Consider the following 14,370-nt stretch of genomic DNA (forward strand, 5'->3'; position numbering starts at 1 on the left):
AGTGTTGGAGTATAGCGGGTGCAATCCACAGGCCCCTCCCTCGCATGGGGCACCGGTACCACGCCGAACTAACATTGAAAATGAGTTATCATTAGAGCAGAGCAGTCTGATGGTGCAAACATATAATTATGGTACAATTAACGTCACTAAAAGGACAAAAGTGTTTACTTGCTTTGTTCCTAGTGTTTCTGTATAAGCTGCATGGAAAATCCTACTGCAATTTGGTTGCTGCATGAGTGAAAATCGTCATCAAGGCCTTTCATGTTGTGTCCAATTCCAATGTAAATGTCAATCAATGAATCAAATGTATCCGCTGCTGGTCATTAAAATGCATTTCAATTGCTTGCCAGCATCAAAAACATGCTAATATTTTACGCATAATTAAATAATTGTTATTTATGAACTAACAAATTAAATCCACATGTCTGCCTGTTGGTACTTTTTGCGCGTTGGTGCGAACATTTATGCATGCAATTGTAATGCAAATTCATTTCCGCTGACTATTTATTCACTTTTTATGATAATTTAATCTTTGCGCGCACTCAAAACATTGCATTACCTTCACTTTAGTTTACTTTCAAAGCATATTTGTACAGAAATCAAATATGTCTGCACTTACTTCAAACTTTGAGTTTTGTAGCCCAAAAAGAATAGTGGATGTTGTCTCTACTAGAACTGTGTAAGTTTAAAAAGCTATTCCAGAGTTTAGATACAGATAAAGAGTCCACTGATGCCAAAGCCTGCTAGCTTCAGCTTCCGATTTGCATACAAGCAACATCGATGAGTTCCCAGAGACAGCGACCGGGTATGAGAGGGAATACAGTGCATTAAACACACCATTCCAGCACATTCTAGTTCCCTTTCTGGCTTTGTCTCTGGCTGGATATCGGATCCATATAGATCTAGGCTAGACCTAGATAGACCCATGGGCATTGGATGGGTTTGACTTTTACCTTAAAGAGCGTAGAACGAACCAAGAAGAAACCCCAAAACTTGCTCCAAGGCAGCGAAGTAAATACAAAAAAAAAATAACTTTATTTGTTGCTTAGATTTCAAACTAGAATTAAATGAAAATCTTGTTTCATTATGTGTGTGGAAGGTACACATACATGCAGACGAGTATCATGCTAGTGTGTGTGTCTGTGTGCGTGTGTGCGTGTGCTTTGTGGTGTGGCTTTAAGAATTCCATTTGTTCCCGTTCTCTAAATATCCTACACAAAAATCGAGTTGAGTTGGTCTCCGTCACCGCCTCTGACTGTGGCGCCGGCCTAGCCCTGCTGCTGGTGGTGCCACCAGCCCGACTGTCGGGCATTTACATAGGTCTTGAGTCCACCCCCGAGCTGGGAGGGTGCCGGCTGTAGGGTGGGGAAGAGATGCGGCCCGCTGGTCTCGTAGTTGAGGCCATTGTGCTGGTTGAACACATAGGCCTTGGGCACCTCAATGCCAGAGGGGCCGACGGTGTTCGTCGAGACACTCACGCTGGAGACCACCTGGCCGGGAGCGCCGAGATTGTTGAGATTGTTGCGACTGCCGGGAATGCCAGGATTGCCGTTGAGGGCCGGCAGATAGTTGCGGCTGGGCAGCGAGGGGCCCCAGCTGGTTTGCGGCTTCTGCGAGAGCACGGGACGATACTGGTTGGTGGTCGTGTAGAGCGGCGGTCCGACAGCGGAGTGGCCGGGTGCCGCCTGCTTGGGAATGGACACGGTGTTGGGTGGGCCGTAGGCATTGTTCCGCAGATCGCAGACGGTGTTCTCGATGAGGGTGGCCAGCGGGGCTGTGTAGATGCGGAAGTTGGTGTCCGAGTAGTCCAGATCGGAAAGCAGGAACACCGGCATCCGATCGGACAGCACCCACACGTTCTTGTTCTCATCGATCTTGATGTCGGCGGGGAAGACCAGGCCCACATCGTCGCGGTCGACGATGCCATGGGACTGCGGCGAGTAGGGCATCGATGAGTGCCAGCAGCCGACGGCGTTCTGATCAATCAGATTGAACAGCTCCACGCCGTCGTCGCTCATCACGCGCGACGTGGTGTGGGCATTGGGACCGCGCTCATCCAGCGCCACAAAGTCGTGGTAGCTGTCCTCGGTGCGCGTCTCGTCCCGCAGGATGCGCGTGGACACGGCAAACTGGCGATGGCTGGCCAACGGACTGAAGTAGAGGGTGCGGTAGCCGTCGGAGCGTATGGGAGTCAGCGACATGCCGAAGATTCCCTCCTCGCCCCACTGGAAGTTGATGCCGGCCACGTTGAAGTCGCCGCGCAGTGGGTCCGGGAAGAAGTAGGAGTGCGCGGAGAAGCGCCACGACTTGTTCAGCTCCCAGGAGTAAGAGATCAGCCCATAGCCCAGCTCGTCCGCAAAGTAGGCGAATGCATCGTCACAGCTCTTGCCAATGTCCACGGCAATGTTGGCTATGAAAGTGTTCGGGTTGGTGTCTGCCGCGGGCAGCTCGTAGCGCCGAATGCGCGTGTCTGTGGCCAGATCGAAGATGTTGATCGCGTAGGGGCAGGGATTGGTGGTGGTGTTGCCGATGCCCACAGTGCCCGTGTCCAGCACCCACAGACGGCCGCACTCGTCCACCTTGATGCGGTAGGCGGTGGTGATGCTGTTGGCGCAGTCCCCGGCCGTGTTCGCCCGCCAGTCCGGGTATGGAATCAGTTCCGGGGAGCCCGTCACACTGTGGTCCATGTTGATGTAGGTCAGCGTAGCCGGAATTCCTGAAAGAGAGAGGAGCGGGGGGCACAGCTTTAGCTAAATGGAGGTGGAGAATGCAGCGTGTAATGACTAGTATTGGCTCATTGGGTTCGTGCCACACGCGGCAAGCTTGCGTGCAATTTCCGATGTCATTAGCCGCAACAAGCCGCGGCTGAGGCAACCAGCACCCAGAGCTGACATCACCGTCAACGTCACCGTCAGCGTCAGCGTCAGCGTCAGTGATTTCCGCTCCAATTGCATTCGAGCAGCACTTGCTCTTCCATCTCTTGGCCAACACGCGGGCCACTTAGACAGACCACACTGGCAGACCTGTCTCGTCAGTCAAACAGTAGCGGGCGTGCGACTCCAAATCTGAAATCCATCAGCCATTTACGAGCAGAGATATATGACAGTGGCTTTCCGCCCGGCCAACGCCTTTCAAATCCCATTTATCCAACTCAATTTGCTTTGTCGGCGCAGTCCACAGATTAGCGGAATTACTCACTACCCGCCCGAGCAGTTCATTCGCGTCTTCACTGTCTGTCTACATTGAGCAAAAAGAAATTACCGTGGACAAATTAATGTTTTGAAAACTGCTTTCAGAGATATTTATCAAGACATGAAAATGGAAGGCTTGCACTGCAGATAGATCGCTTTTACACCTGTTGCATGATTAGCTACATGCATTCGAAGCTTCCTTTTTAGCTGTGTAAATTATGTGGAATTGCAGCCAAGTCCATGACGTGACGATGGATTATCCAAACGAGCTTATCTGCGAGCCAAATGAAACGATGTTGCCAATGCGATATGTCCACTGCAGCAAGATTAATGAGTCACTGCGCTGCTGCTGCTTTCCCACAGAGAGGATGGAGGAACGTCACTGTAGTTGCTCGGCTCTTGAGGCGCATGGAGAACTGTCTCGTAAGTCCTTGAGGAGGAAGACACAATCTGTTGAGGGATAATCTCTAACAATGCCAATAGCTAAAGCTAATGTTTCTGACACAACTGTTCCATCGAGAGACTCGCACAAGGAAAATACTAATGGACTTTGCATAATTACAAAAGTGGCCATTAGCTTGCGTTTAATTTTATGATTTAATCCCCAATTTAATACCCCATTGAAAGCACTAAAACTCACAAGTTTCGGTAACTCTACTGCGACCACGTCTGCGCTGTACTTTCAGTAAACAAAGTTAAATACGCGCAATTACGAACGGATGCAAAAGCATTAGGAGCGCGGGCAACATTCCGAGAGACAATCTTCATTTCAATCCAATCAATCGGATCCCGCTGTGCTCGGACACTGACCGCTGAATTACTGCATTGTGGAGTGCATGTGGAACGGTTTATGACAATCCATGATAATTACCCCCCAGTGGTCCACACATCATTTTTTTATTACAGCCCGCCTGGGACCCCACCCATCCCCGGCCCCAACCCGCTCAAGAGGCGGGGCACACATAAATAGTGTCGTTGGCCGGTTGCAATTAATGTCACCGATGTGTCTCTGCTGCAGTTGCAGTTTCGTTTTCATTTTAATTTCAGTTTTTAGTTTCTGAGCTGCATTCTTAATCCGATTTTGTTTTCAACTGCAAACTGCAGTCTGCCGCTCGATTTCAATTGCTAATCTTGTCGCATTGCAAATCAATGGCCAACCCATTCGCATTGCCCAAGTCAGCGTAAGAGAGCAAATGGGAGGCTCATTAGATATGTGGGAACGACAACGCACAGCCAACCGTCAGCCGACAGAACTGATCTTACAATCGGTAAGATTCGACTCGATTCGACTCGTTTCAGAGTGCATTTCTCCGCCAGCTTGCTCGTGGAATGCCCTGGCGTGGGTCCAGGCCACTTTGCATAGCTGAACTGGTTGGGCTGAAAGCCATCGTTATTAGCCTATAAGCTATCGCTCATAACTGTCAACTGCAGCTGGCCTGGCCTGGCCCCACCTGCCTCTGTTTTTTTTGACTCTTTGGAGTGATTTCTGGCCGGGCTACCGCGGATTTTGTTTGGCTAATTGATCGACTTTTGTGGGCCGTTGCCTATCCATTGGAGCGTGCCACAAATATTTCACTTTACCATAATTTCTGTGTACTTTTGCTGGCTATTATTTATTTGCTGGTTCGGCCTTCTGGTTTTTTTTTTGGGCATTCGAATCTCCCTCAAGGCTGGGCCAGAATGTCGGATTTACGTCATGGAGGAGGGACTCTCTATGGTAATGGTAATTTCCCCAAAGGTTTTTGCCAGCTTTTAGCAATTTTTACCATCATAATCCCCCCTGTCTCTTCGCGCAGAACAATGCGATCCAAAAGGCTGATTTACGAGTGTGTTTTTGAATGTGTTCGAATGATTCGTGACGAGTGGCGTCGTCGCTGGCTGTTTTGTGCAACTCTCACTTTGATTGAACTGAAAGCTAATCATTGGTTAATGGCATAATGCCATAATATTGTAAGTTTATTGTATTTGGATTGGGTTTCCATTTGTAAGAGCCAGCTCTCGGAGTGGGGCTCGGAGTGGGGCTCGGACTGGGGCTCGGACTGGGGCTGGGGCTGGGCCTTTGGCTGACCCTGAAGAAGCCTTCACAATTGCCAGATATAATACCCCCACATACAATATAAAATATAAAAAATATATACTCGCTATGGTCATATAATACCAATGCCGCTAGTCTGCGCTTCGGCTGCTTACAACGGTTAATTGTTGAAAATGTAAATGCAACACCTGAATGCGCTGAGCGAATTAACCGGATTTTGGAGAGGTCAAACTAAGGTTAACAAAAGTGTGACAACCCGGGTGCCCGGAAGTCGATTTGTGAATGGCAATTGGGATGGTTCGAAGAATCAACAGAAGCTGCCAGAAGGTACAGCTATGCACTACAAATGGAATAGATATGGGAATAGACTTCTGTGGAATTAAGAGTAAATGTTGAACAATTTGAAAGTACTCAGACATGTGCCGCACCATGTGAAGTCTGCCCAGGCGGAAGGATCTTTGCCATTTATGTTTAGTGGGGAAGATGGAAGATTATTTTAAAGATTCTAAGATCGATGTCCTCTTTCTCGAACTTGCTCTAAGACGAGAGCAAACATACTTCACTTGCACCGCAGCCAACGTGTGCGCTTGTCGCACGCTCAATTAGTCAAGTAAGAGATCTTTCCCAAATCGAGTATCGCAAATTAATCAATTACACATATTTCACAGCTTAACACATTCGCTTTAGCGACTGCTAATGATGCCCAAAAACGGCAGCCTAGACCCAATGGGGAGGGGGTGTGGCACTTACCATCTCGCCAGCGGGGAACGGTGACAAAGAGGCGATTGCCAAAGTGCTCGACACCGACGGGCAGGGCATTCGTGGGTATGTAGTCGCCGCTGGCCAGGGCCTGCTCCTTGAGCCTGGCACTGGGGAAGGCAAAGTCCAGCTGGTTCCAGCTGTAGCGCTCCTGCAGCTTGTAGGCGGCCTGCGATGGGCTGACCATGGCGACAGCAATCAGCAGAAGTGAGAGCGCTGGCAGGATTCCTCCTTTGTCCTGGGCGTGCATGGTGGTGTCGTTGCAGCGGCGGAAAATCCTTAATCTTGGAGCACAAATCAGCACTGGCGGGGAACGGAGTCAACACAAAACAGTTGGCGATGGCCAACCAAAAAGCAAGTAAAAAAAAAAAAATCAGAGCCTGAGTTCTAGGCTGCTGGATGGATGGATGGAGGAGAGTTCTTGTATCTTAATCCTCTTCTGTGGACCGTGGCGCGCTAACGACTGTTGGCCATAATTTGTCGACCACGTTTTATATGAAGTTTTTTTGTTCCATCGGCAACGAGACGATTGCATAGACGAAGGCGCAAACGCGTGGTCGCCTCCTCGGCAGCAGCATTTGGCAGCGGTTCGTTAAGGTTCGTTGAGTGGTTCGTGTGGTTCGTGTGGTGTTGGGTAGGTTCGTGTGTTCGAGCTTCGCGTCGGGGGACTGTGCGTCGCTCTGGCAGTTGATGGCGGAGGAGTGGCTGGCGGGGATGGGGGTGTCTTTGTCTTCCATGATTGATTTTTACGCATTTTTCGCGGCCGCTTTAGTTCCGTTTAATAAATATCGAGACCCCAAAGCGACCGCCCCACCGATCACCGATCACCGATCACCTTTCGCTGTGTTGCTCTCTTGGGCAGTTTTTTGCGATTTTACTTGGGCAGGTTTCGAATGTATTGGATGATGATTCACCACGATCCATTGCCGAGGGTCAAATGCGGTTGCTTTCCGCTTTTAGAAGCCCGATAATTGCCACTGGGCCTTGCACCAGTTGCCATCCAGAAGTGCTTTACATTCGGCATTGGGGAGAAGAGCTTACGCGTGGATAATGCTCTGGGTTCAAATGGGTCCACAAACTGCCACAGACTGCACGCCGAATGCGCATATGTAAATGCGGTCAAGTCAGCCGAAAGTGTTGGCATAACTCTCGAGTCAATGCACCTGGGCCCGTGCCCACAGAGCCCACAGAGCCCCATACCCAGCCACGCATTATGCACATGGCACAGTGCGCTGCCGTCGGGCGGAGGGAGGCATGGAGGTACGGAGGGGGAGCATTAGTTAGCCAAGATCTGAACTGAAACCACAGCCAGTGAATGCTAGGCTGCAGTGTTTCGCAAGTGGCTCGCATTAGTTTGATATCAAAAGTATCCAAAGAGACCAGTCGAAGCGGTTCAACTTGATCCTGTGGCACCGTTCTGCTGCTGCTGCTGCTGGTGGTGGTGGTGATTGCTGATTGCCATCTGCGATTCAGACACCTACTCACCCACCCCGCCCCGAGGCACCCTTAGCGCCTGCCCACCACAGAACCACATAATTACCTCTAATGTGGCCTGCTAGGTGCCGCAACAGGCATAACCTGTGCGTGTTATTAATTAATAAAATGTTAATGCTGGTGCAGCCAGGTCTCTGAATGTTGCTGTTGTGCTGCAGTGTCTGTGAATGTTGCTGCTACAGATGCTGCTGCTGTTTCTCAGTGAATGTTGCATAATTCTTGGCCGCATGTCGAGCCTATAAGGTGCCACACGTGGCACAACCTGTGCGTGTCATTAATTAACTGCATGTCGATGCTGTTCCTGCTGCGAATGTTTTTCTTGCTGTGAATGTTGCTATCTGTGGTGGTATCTGTTGGTTTTGCTGCAGCATCTGTGAGTGCTGCTGTGAATGTTGCTGGGTGCTGCTGCTGCTGCTGCTGCTGCTGTTCCTGCTGTGTCTGTTGCTGCTGTTCCCGTCTGCTAATGCTGCTGAATATGTTAATGCTTCTGTTACTGCTGCTGCTGCTGTGTCTGTTAGTGTGTATGTGGCTGTTCCTGCATCTGCTCCGTCTGTTAATGAAGCTGCCTTCTCATCTACTGTCTCCGTTAATGTTACACAACGCCCCACCGGTTGGCGGTGGTGTAAGGGGAAAGCTCTCCCAAACAAAGTGCAATTAATAATCGAGTCGACGCCAAACCTAGCTATGAACAGAAATTGCACTTGTTTCGGATCCACTTTGATTTACTGGTCACAATATTTGTACATGCATAAATATGTATGTACATTTTGCTTTATATTTAGCCAGCAATTCCCGTCCTGCTGTTGTCCGTCTGGTGCGATTTGATCGCATTATACGTTCATAATTTTCCTAATAATTCAAACGAGTTTTTCCAGCCCGAAATGAAACAAAACAACGTCGTCGAGTGGTCGCCGACTAAGTGGCCAAATGTTGCGATGGATCCGCACACACTCTTTGGCATAATTGCCACACGCTGCTAAAGTTATGCAACAATCGCTGCAGCAGCAACAACAAAGCCGAAGCTTAAGGATAAAGCCAATGCGGGCGGAAAACAATAGCGAGAGATATGACAAGTTTAAACACAATTTTAATGACATTGCCCGGTGCTGGTCTGGTCTGGTCTGGTCGGGGGGCTGCTCCTCCATCCAAATATCCAATTATGGGAAACGGTTTCATATATTTACTTTTCTTTGCCATTTCCAATGCATTTTTCCTTTGTTTTTCCATAAATTTTCATTGCCATTTTGGGTTCGAGCGCGGAAACCTGTTGCCCAACTCCACCGTAACCTTAGCTCCGACTGCATTTTCCATTGATTTCAAGTTTATTGTCTGGGGCCTGTGCCGTTGTTGTGTTTCCATCGGCTGACCATTTACCTGATTTATTCGGCCAGCCGCTGATTTCCTGCTTACAGGCATATGCCACCCAGGCACATAAAGTCTGTCCTGTGGCCGGGGTTCGTTCGATTACCTCAGACACTATTTGCTTGCCACTGCAAGTCCACTTGTCACGCGACCCGTTGTAGAGGAAGCGGCGATGATGTCATGAAGGGGATTACACCATCGATCTGGACAACAGATCTGGCGCTGCTGGTGGAGTGCATTCATCGTCTTAGTCTGCGAGCACATTTTCACTCTCTTTGGCAGCTCAAATCACAAATCTCACCTCACAGCACAGCACAACCCAGCAAACATAAACTCTGCGATGAAAGTATGCGGTTCGGTAACCGATTAATAATAGCCGATGTTTCCGACAGGAGCACAGCAATGCCTTGTACCCAACGAGTGTGTTGTCGATAATTCGTGGATATGCAAATAAACGAGATCGGCCGCTGGAAAATCTCATTAATTAACTGACACAAACTATTAGCTCTGGTTCAGGCAAACATCATTAGCAAGTGGAGCACTTAATTGCTCTGGCTCGCTTGGGATTAGCTTTCCAATTAACCATGAAATAAAGTGCCGAGTGACTAACTAACTGGGAATCGGTCAAATTGAGCAATTTCATATTTTGTGCGTCTTATGGGGGGAGTCCGTCTGCACAAAAACCACAAAAAGCCATCAATGTGTTGCCTTGTGTCCCTGTGCATCTATTTATGTATTCTTTCACTGATTGTGGTTTGGTTTATTGTTGTAAGAACTTTCTTGCCGCTGCTCAAGCAAGTCTAGCCTCAGCAGCTGCCTCTCAAAGTGCTCGTTGTGGATTCTGATATCAATGTGAGTGAGCACAAAGAATTTCTCCTCCTTCCATACTTTGCGATTCATTTAATATTGCAAATGAATATATGTAAATATACACTGAGCAAAGCTTCGAGAACTTTCCCGAACAAACCTCTTTTCAATTGACGTTTGTGCCCACAAAAATTAAACCAATGCAACAGCTAAAGTCAGAAGAGATACTTGACATCAAAGAGTTTCAGTTGAGGCAACAATTCCTGTGCGAATGTAGCGTGCTAATAAAATTGTGAACCACAATTTCGAAGTACAACCACAAGGCACACTTTGTTGCTGCAGCCATGACGAAATGACTTGAAAATCTAGTTGAAATATTTGTATTTTACTGGTATTAAATGAGCTCATTAATATGCCGAAACCTCGTGAAATGTTGAAATTTGCTAGGCATTTTCCAGTTTCAATTAAGAGCTCTGTGTTCAACCTCAATTAACTTTGGTACATTTCAAACAAGAATTACTTAAAACCACCAAGGGGGCGGTGGTCGGGTGTAGTCCGCCACATTGAGATAATCTTGCTGCACATTGCCCGCCTCTCCTGCCTGCGCCTCGTCCGATTCATCATCACCAAGCAGAGACTCATCCGAGCCAGAATCATCCACGTCATCCTCCTCCAGGGGCTGGGCCACAGCCATCGATGCCAGCACAGCGAAGACGAGCATCAGCCCAAAAATGATTTGCCAGTGCAACTTCATGATTAGATTAGAGATTCACGATTGACAGAGAGCGAAAGTCGTCTACTGACTGTGATGAAAAAGAGCCGAGTCTTATATGCGATCTGAAACTAGAAGTGGCTCACGTTTTGACAACATCTTTTGTTGACACTTACCAGAGACTGAGTCTGAGTTTGGGTTATTTCTGCCAGAAGTGTTTGCCTTTCTTTGTCGCCAAAATGAGTCAAAAAATGGGGCTACTGGGGAGGTGGTTTTAACTGGATTATCATTCTGTACCCACTGCATAAAGTATCTCCATTGATGTGTGGAAAATTATGCCACATAAAGACCCACTTCTGATTGCCCGAATTCATTAAATAATTCGCACTTGAGCCGCGTAAACAGATGTTTTTATCGAACATCTTATTAAATAAATATCGAAAACTATGCGAAACATTATCATAAACGAATGGTAGCTTCAATTATCCGGTCGATTGCCTGCACAGAGAGAAATGTCACAAAATGCTGCGCCAGCAGGGTATCCGATTTCATTTAAGAGTTTCGTGTTTCAAATTTATATTTATGTGTATGGAAATTCCAGAAAATGTGTGAAAAATGCCACGGAGATTTGATATTTACTGATATGAGGTAATTTAATATCGAGTTCGTGTTTCATTTTGCAGCATGTTTCTTTTTTTTTGCCGTGTGGGCATCCCTGCGCCTCAAGGGGGGGGGTGAGGTGCGACTCGTTTTTGCATTCGGCCAGTTTCCTGGTGAAAAGTTGTTGTTGCCGCTGTTTTGACTGTTGCCAATTAGAGTGGCTAAAAAGAGTTGCAGCTGGAAAGAGAGCTGCAAATGTCACAACGATGTCGTCCAGCTGTCGTCGCTCGCTTTGGCAGTCCACTCGATGCAATTAGTTTTCAATTAAAAGGTATTTAAACTGAACTGTGGAAGAAGAGGAGTGGAGTTGGGGCGGAGAGAGGTAAACGTAAATGTCTCGTTTCCCGCACGCAAATATGCAACAGCTTCAGGAGAGCTTAGACAGACACAGAGATGACTTCCGATCATCATTGTAAAACGAAATCTTTGTCCAGACCCAACCCACTCCAACCCGTAATGCATGCATGTAATTACGTTCAGTTTTTATTATCGAGAATATTATTATCTGGTCGGCAATGTGAAGGACTACCAGTGGCGTGTGTTGAAAGTCAAATTGTAAGCCTCTAATTATGCATAAAAACTGTGCCTTTGTCTTGGCTAATTAAAACCTCAGTTGGTGATGGCAGATGGAAAGGCAGCAGCCAGCAGCAGCAGCCACCAACATTTAATTTAATAATTTAATAATAATTATCAACTGAAGCTGAACAAGCCAGCTAATTCTTATTTGAAGAACTGCTAAACGAAGTTCTTGTGGCAGGAGGGATTCAACTCTACACTGGGAGTAAATTTCAACACAGATTTAGCAGCTCAATGATTGGCAGCTCCCTGCGCTGTGAGTGTTTTCTTTTCTCTCAGTGCAACGCTGGTGCTGGCTGGATGGCTCCGACTGTGCTAAGCGTTTGACCTTGCCACGGACACGCTCTGCTTCCTCCCCATTTGACGACAGCCCAAAATGCAACAACCGAACCGAAAGAACGATCGAAACGATCGAAACACTGCAGCAAAATGGCATTGCCTGGCCTGGCCTGGCCTGGCCCAAACCCACTTAGCCATTGGCCAATTGCTAATCGGAAATTTCGAGCAAACCTCACACAAACCTTTATGTTGAACAAAGCCCTGAGTTCCGCTTGGGGTTTGCACTTAGCTTTTGGGTCTGCGATTACGTATACGCCCCGGTGTCAAGGTTGACAATGATTCGACCCAAAGTGTAGAGCGCTGCCTTTGCGTTTTCAATTCAAATCGATTTGCAGAATTGCAAATTGGCAGAGAGAGGTGCCAAAGTGAGCTAGTAACCGAATAACTGACCCGACCACACCCCATCTTGGCCCTCTGCCCACAAGGCTGCTGGACAGTGGCCACGCAATTCGAATCTGTTTCCGTTACCATTGCCGTACCATTATTTCCGAGCCGATATCCATCCATCAATCAATCAATGCTAACATTTCACTTTGCCATCAAATCGAAACGAATCGAATCGAATCAAAGCAAACAAATTGAAACATATCTCCGTCGAGCAGCAACGGAGGCGGGAGCCAACTCGATCGCAGGTCATGCCCCAAGTTCCGTTCGGTGCCGCTTGCAACCGGTTTTTACCTGCGGGTCTTCAGTGGAGATCACTTTATTGGCTCAGCGCTTAAAGTGCTGCAAAGTCTTGGCGTGCAGGTTGCTGTCTTGGCCAAACAGAAGCTCAGCAGCGAATAAAGAAACCAAATGGAGCGGCAGCAATCAAAGCTTAAGTAATTGTCGAATTGCGGGACAGTTGAGTGTAGAATATGACTCGAAAGTGTCATTATTATGCCATGCCATGTTTGAATTTGCTTAGCTTAGATACTTAACTACATATGGGCAACAAAATTAAAGCATTACTCCATTCTGAGTGACTCGCTAATGAGCTGCGCCGTAAGCGGTCAGGCCATGCATGTGCTGCTTAGATTTGCCGTTATGTAATTAATTACAAGTAATTGATTTGCCGAAGCAAGGCTTAAATGTTTGAAGAGCTGTCTGATGTATCTACTGAAGTCCCTTCTGCCGAATGAACTATTACCCGACCGCTGACAGTCCGTATGGTTTGGCTGTGCAGACAGATAATGTTTGTACAACTAAATCACATAACGCATAAGGTATATGATTGGTAAATCTGATCAGATCTCCAACATCTGCCCACAGAAATAAGTACAGGAATAAACTGTAAACGATAACTGTATCCTTTATTGCCGCCTGTGCAGCACTTAACTTGTACAAAAAAAAAGAGACTAATCAATAATACTTTAAGCTAGAGAGTAGACATTTGAAGTGTCAGTTGAACCACCAGGGTGGCTCAGATCGCACGTAGTCCTTGACATCGAGATATGTCGGATTCGGCGCATTTACATTTATTGTGGAGGTGTACGTGGCGGCAGCACGAGCTGATTGCCCTGCGAAGCTCCTCCTGGGATGCAGTCGCAGCTGCTTGCTGTTGCTGCGCCATCTTAGGCGCTTGTCGTTGGGTCGCTGTTGCCTGACAACTGGCACGGGATTGGGCTGTGCCTTGTCCTGCTGCCGCTGCCGTTCCGCAGCGTTGATGGCCTGCAGAGCGCGATTCCAGCGCTGCAGCATGGCTGGATCATCGAAGTCAACGATCGAGGTGGGAGTCTTGCACTCCAAGCGCGACAGCAGAGACGCCAAAACGGCCACAGAAATGATCCATCGAAACTGCATGGTGAAACTGTTTCCCATTTCTAATGCTGCTCGATGCGATGCCCTCAGCTTTTATGCGGCGATCTTGCTCCCATAAGCAGATCTACTTCGTATCTCTAAAGATACATACATACACATATATACATAAGTGTATATGTGTTTTGTAATGGGTGGCGTGGGAGGCATTACGCTTATTCGGTTCAATGCTGGCTGAGTCTTGACACCGTTTGGCTTCTGTTTGAAGAGCCACCAGTCCCAGTACCAGCCACAGCCCCAGCCCCAGCCCCACCCAAACCACTGCTGGCAGTTCTCGGGCCACAGACCACGTTATGTAGCGCCAAGCGGGTCTGCCGACGTTAGGTAAATGTTTGGCCAGCACAACAGAAACAAAAAGTATAGAAATCGAGAGTGCCAGAGATCGGAGAACTGTGGTGAGCGCCAAGGTTAAGATAAGAGCAATCGGCGGTGGCAGCAGCGCAGCTCCTCAGAGCCTAAGTTTGTTCCAAATTTGATCAAAGTTTGTTCCAAATTAAATAGCTAATTAAGTACAGAAAATAATGGTAATAGAACGTCGCACAGTGGGGCCTCTGCCAAAAAGAGGCGGCAAAATGAAATGAATTAGTTTGAAACTTGGACCCTTTTTCAACTGCCTTCCGCATGGAAGATTGTAACTG

General features: G+C 47.7%; 3 protein-coding genes across 4 annotated transcripts; all 3 read right to left on the bottom strand.

The window, feature by feature from the left end:
• Window positions 1–1,086: 1,086 nt before the first annotated feature.
• On the bottom strand, window positions 1,087–6,386 carry LOC117892289 (protein yellow). 2 transcript variants are annotated; one of them, XM_034798429.1, is made up of 3 exons: window positions 5,977–6,383; window positions 1,543–2,716; window positions 1,088–1,506 (listed from the first exon to the last, which is right to left on the bottom strand). In XM_034798429.1, the coding sequence occupies exons 1-3, from the start codon at window positions 6,233–6,235 to the stop codon at window positions 1,269–1,271; spliced, it is 1,671 nt and encodes a 556-aa protein (XP_034654320.1). In that variant the 5' UTR covers window positions 6,236–6,383; the 3' UTR covers window positions 1,088–1,268. The 2 variants fall into 2 exon arrangements, with proteins under 2 accessions (XP_034654309.1, XP_034654320.1); XM_034798418.1 differs by having other exon boundaries at window positions 1,087–2,716; window positions 5,977–6,386.
• Window positions 6,387–10,005: 3,619 nt separating this feature from the next.
• On the bottom strand, window positions 10,006–10,434 carry LOC117892296. Its single transcript, XM_034798442.1, has one exon. The coding sequence runs from the start codon at window positions 10,400–10,402 to the stop codon at window positions 10,169–10,171; it is 234 nt and encodes a 77-aa protein (XP_034654333.1). The 5' UTR covers window positions 10,403–10,434; the 3' UTR covers window positions 10,006–10,168.
• A 2,881-nt stretch (window positions 10,435–13,315) lies between these two features.
• LOC117892685 lies at window positions 13,316–13,735 on the bottom strand. The gene has a single exon (XM_034799094.1). It carries the CDS (start codon window positions 13,733–13,735, stop codon window positions 13,316–13,318), a length of 420 nt encoding a protein of 139 aa, XP_034654985.1.
• Window positions 13,736–14,370: the final 635 nt, after the last annotated feature.

Source organism: Drosophila subobscura, chromosome A, assembly GCF_008121235.1.
Source record: "Drosophila subobscura isolate 14011-0131.10 chromosome A, UCBerk_Dsub_1.0, whole genome shotgun sequence".
Classification (NCBI taxonomy): Eukaryota; Metazoa; Arthropoda; class Insecta; order Diptera; family Drosophilidae; genus Drosophila; species Drosophila subobscura.

Coding starts and splice junctions, on each gene's coding strand:
- LOC117892289 (XM_034798418.1), bottom strand. CDS start 6,235: ATGCACGCCCAGGACAAAGGAGGAATCCTGCCAGCGCTCTCACTTCTG. Junction 2,717..5,976: donor CGTTCCCCGCTGGCGAGATG/GTAAGTGCCACA, acceptor TCTCTCTTTCAG/GAATTCCGGCTACGCTGACC.
- LOC117892296 (XM_034798442.1), bottom strand. CDS start 10,402: ATGAAGTTGCACTGGCAAATCATTTTTGGGCTGATGCTCGTCTTCGCT.
- LOC117892685 (XM_034799094.1), bottom strand. CDS start 13,735: ATGGGAAACAGTTTCACCATGCAGTTTCGATGGATCATTTCTGTGGCC.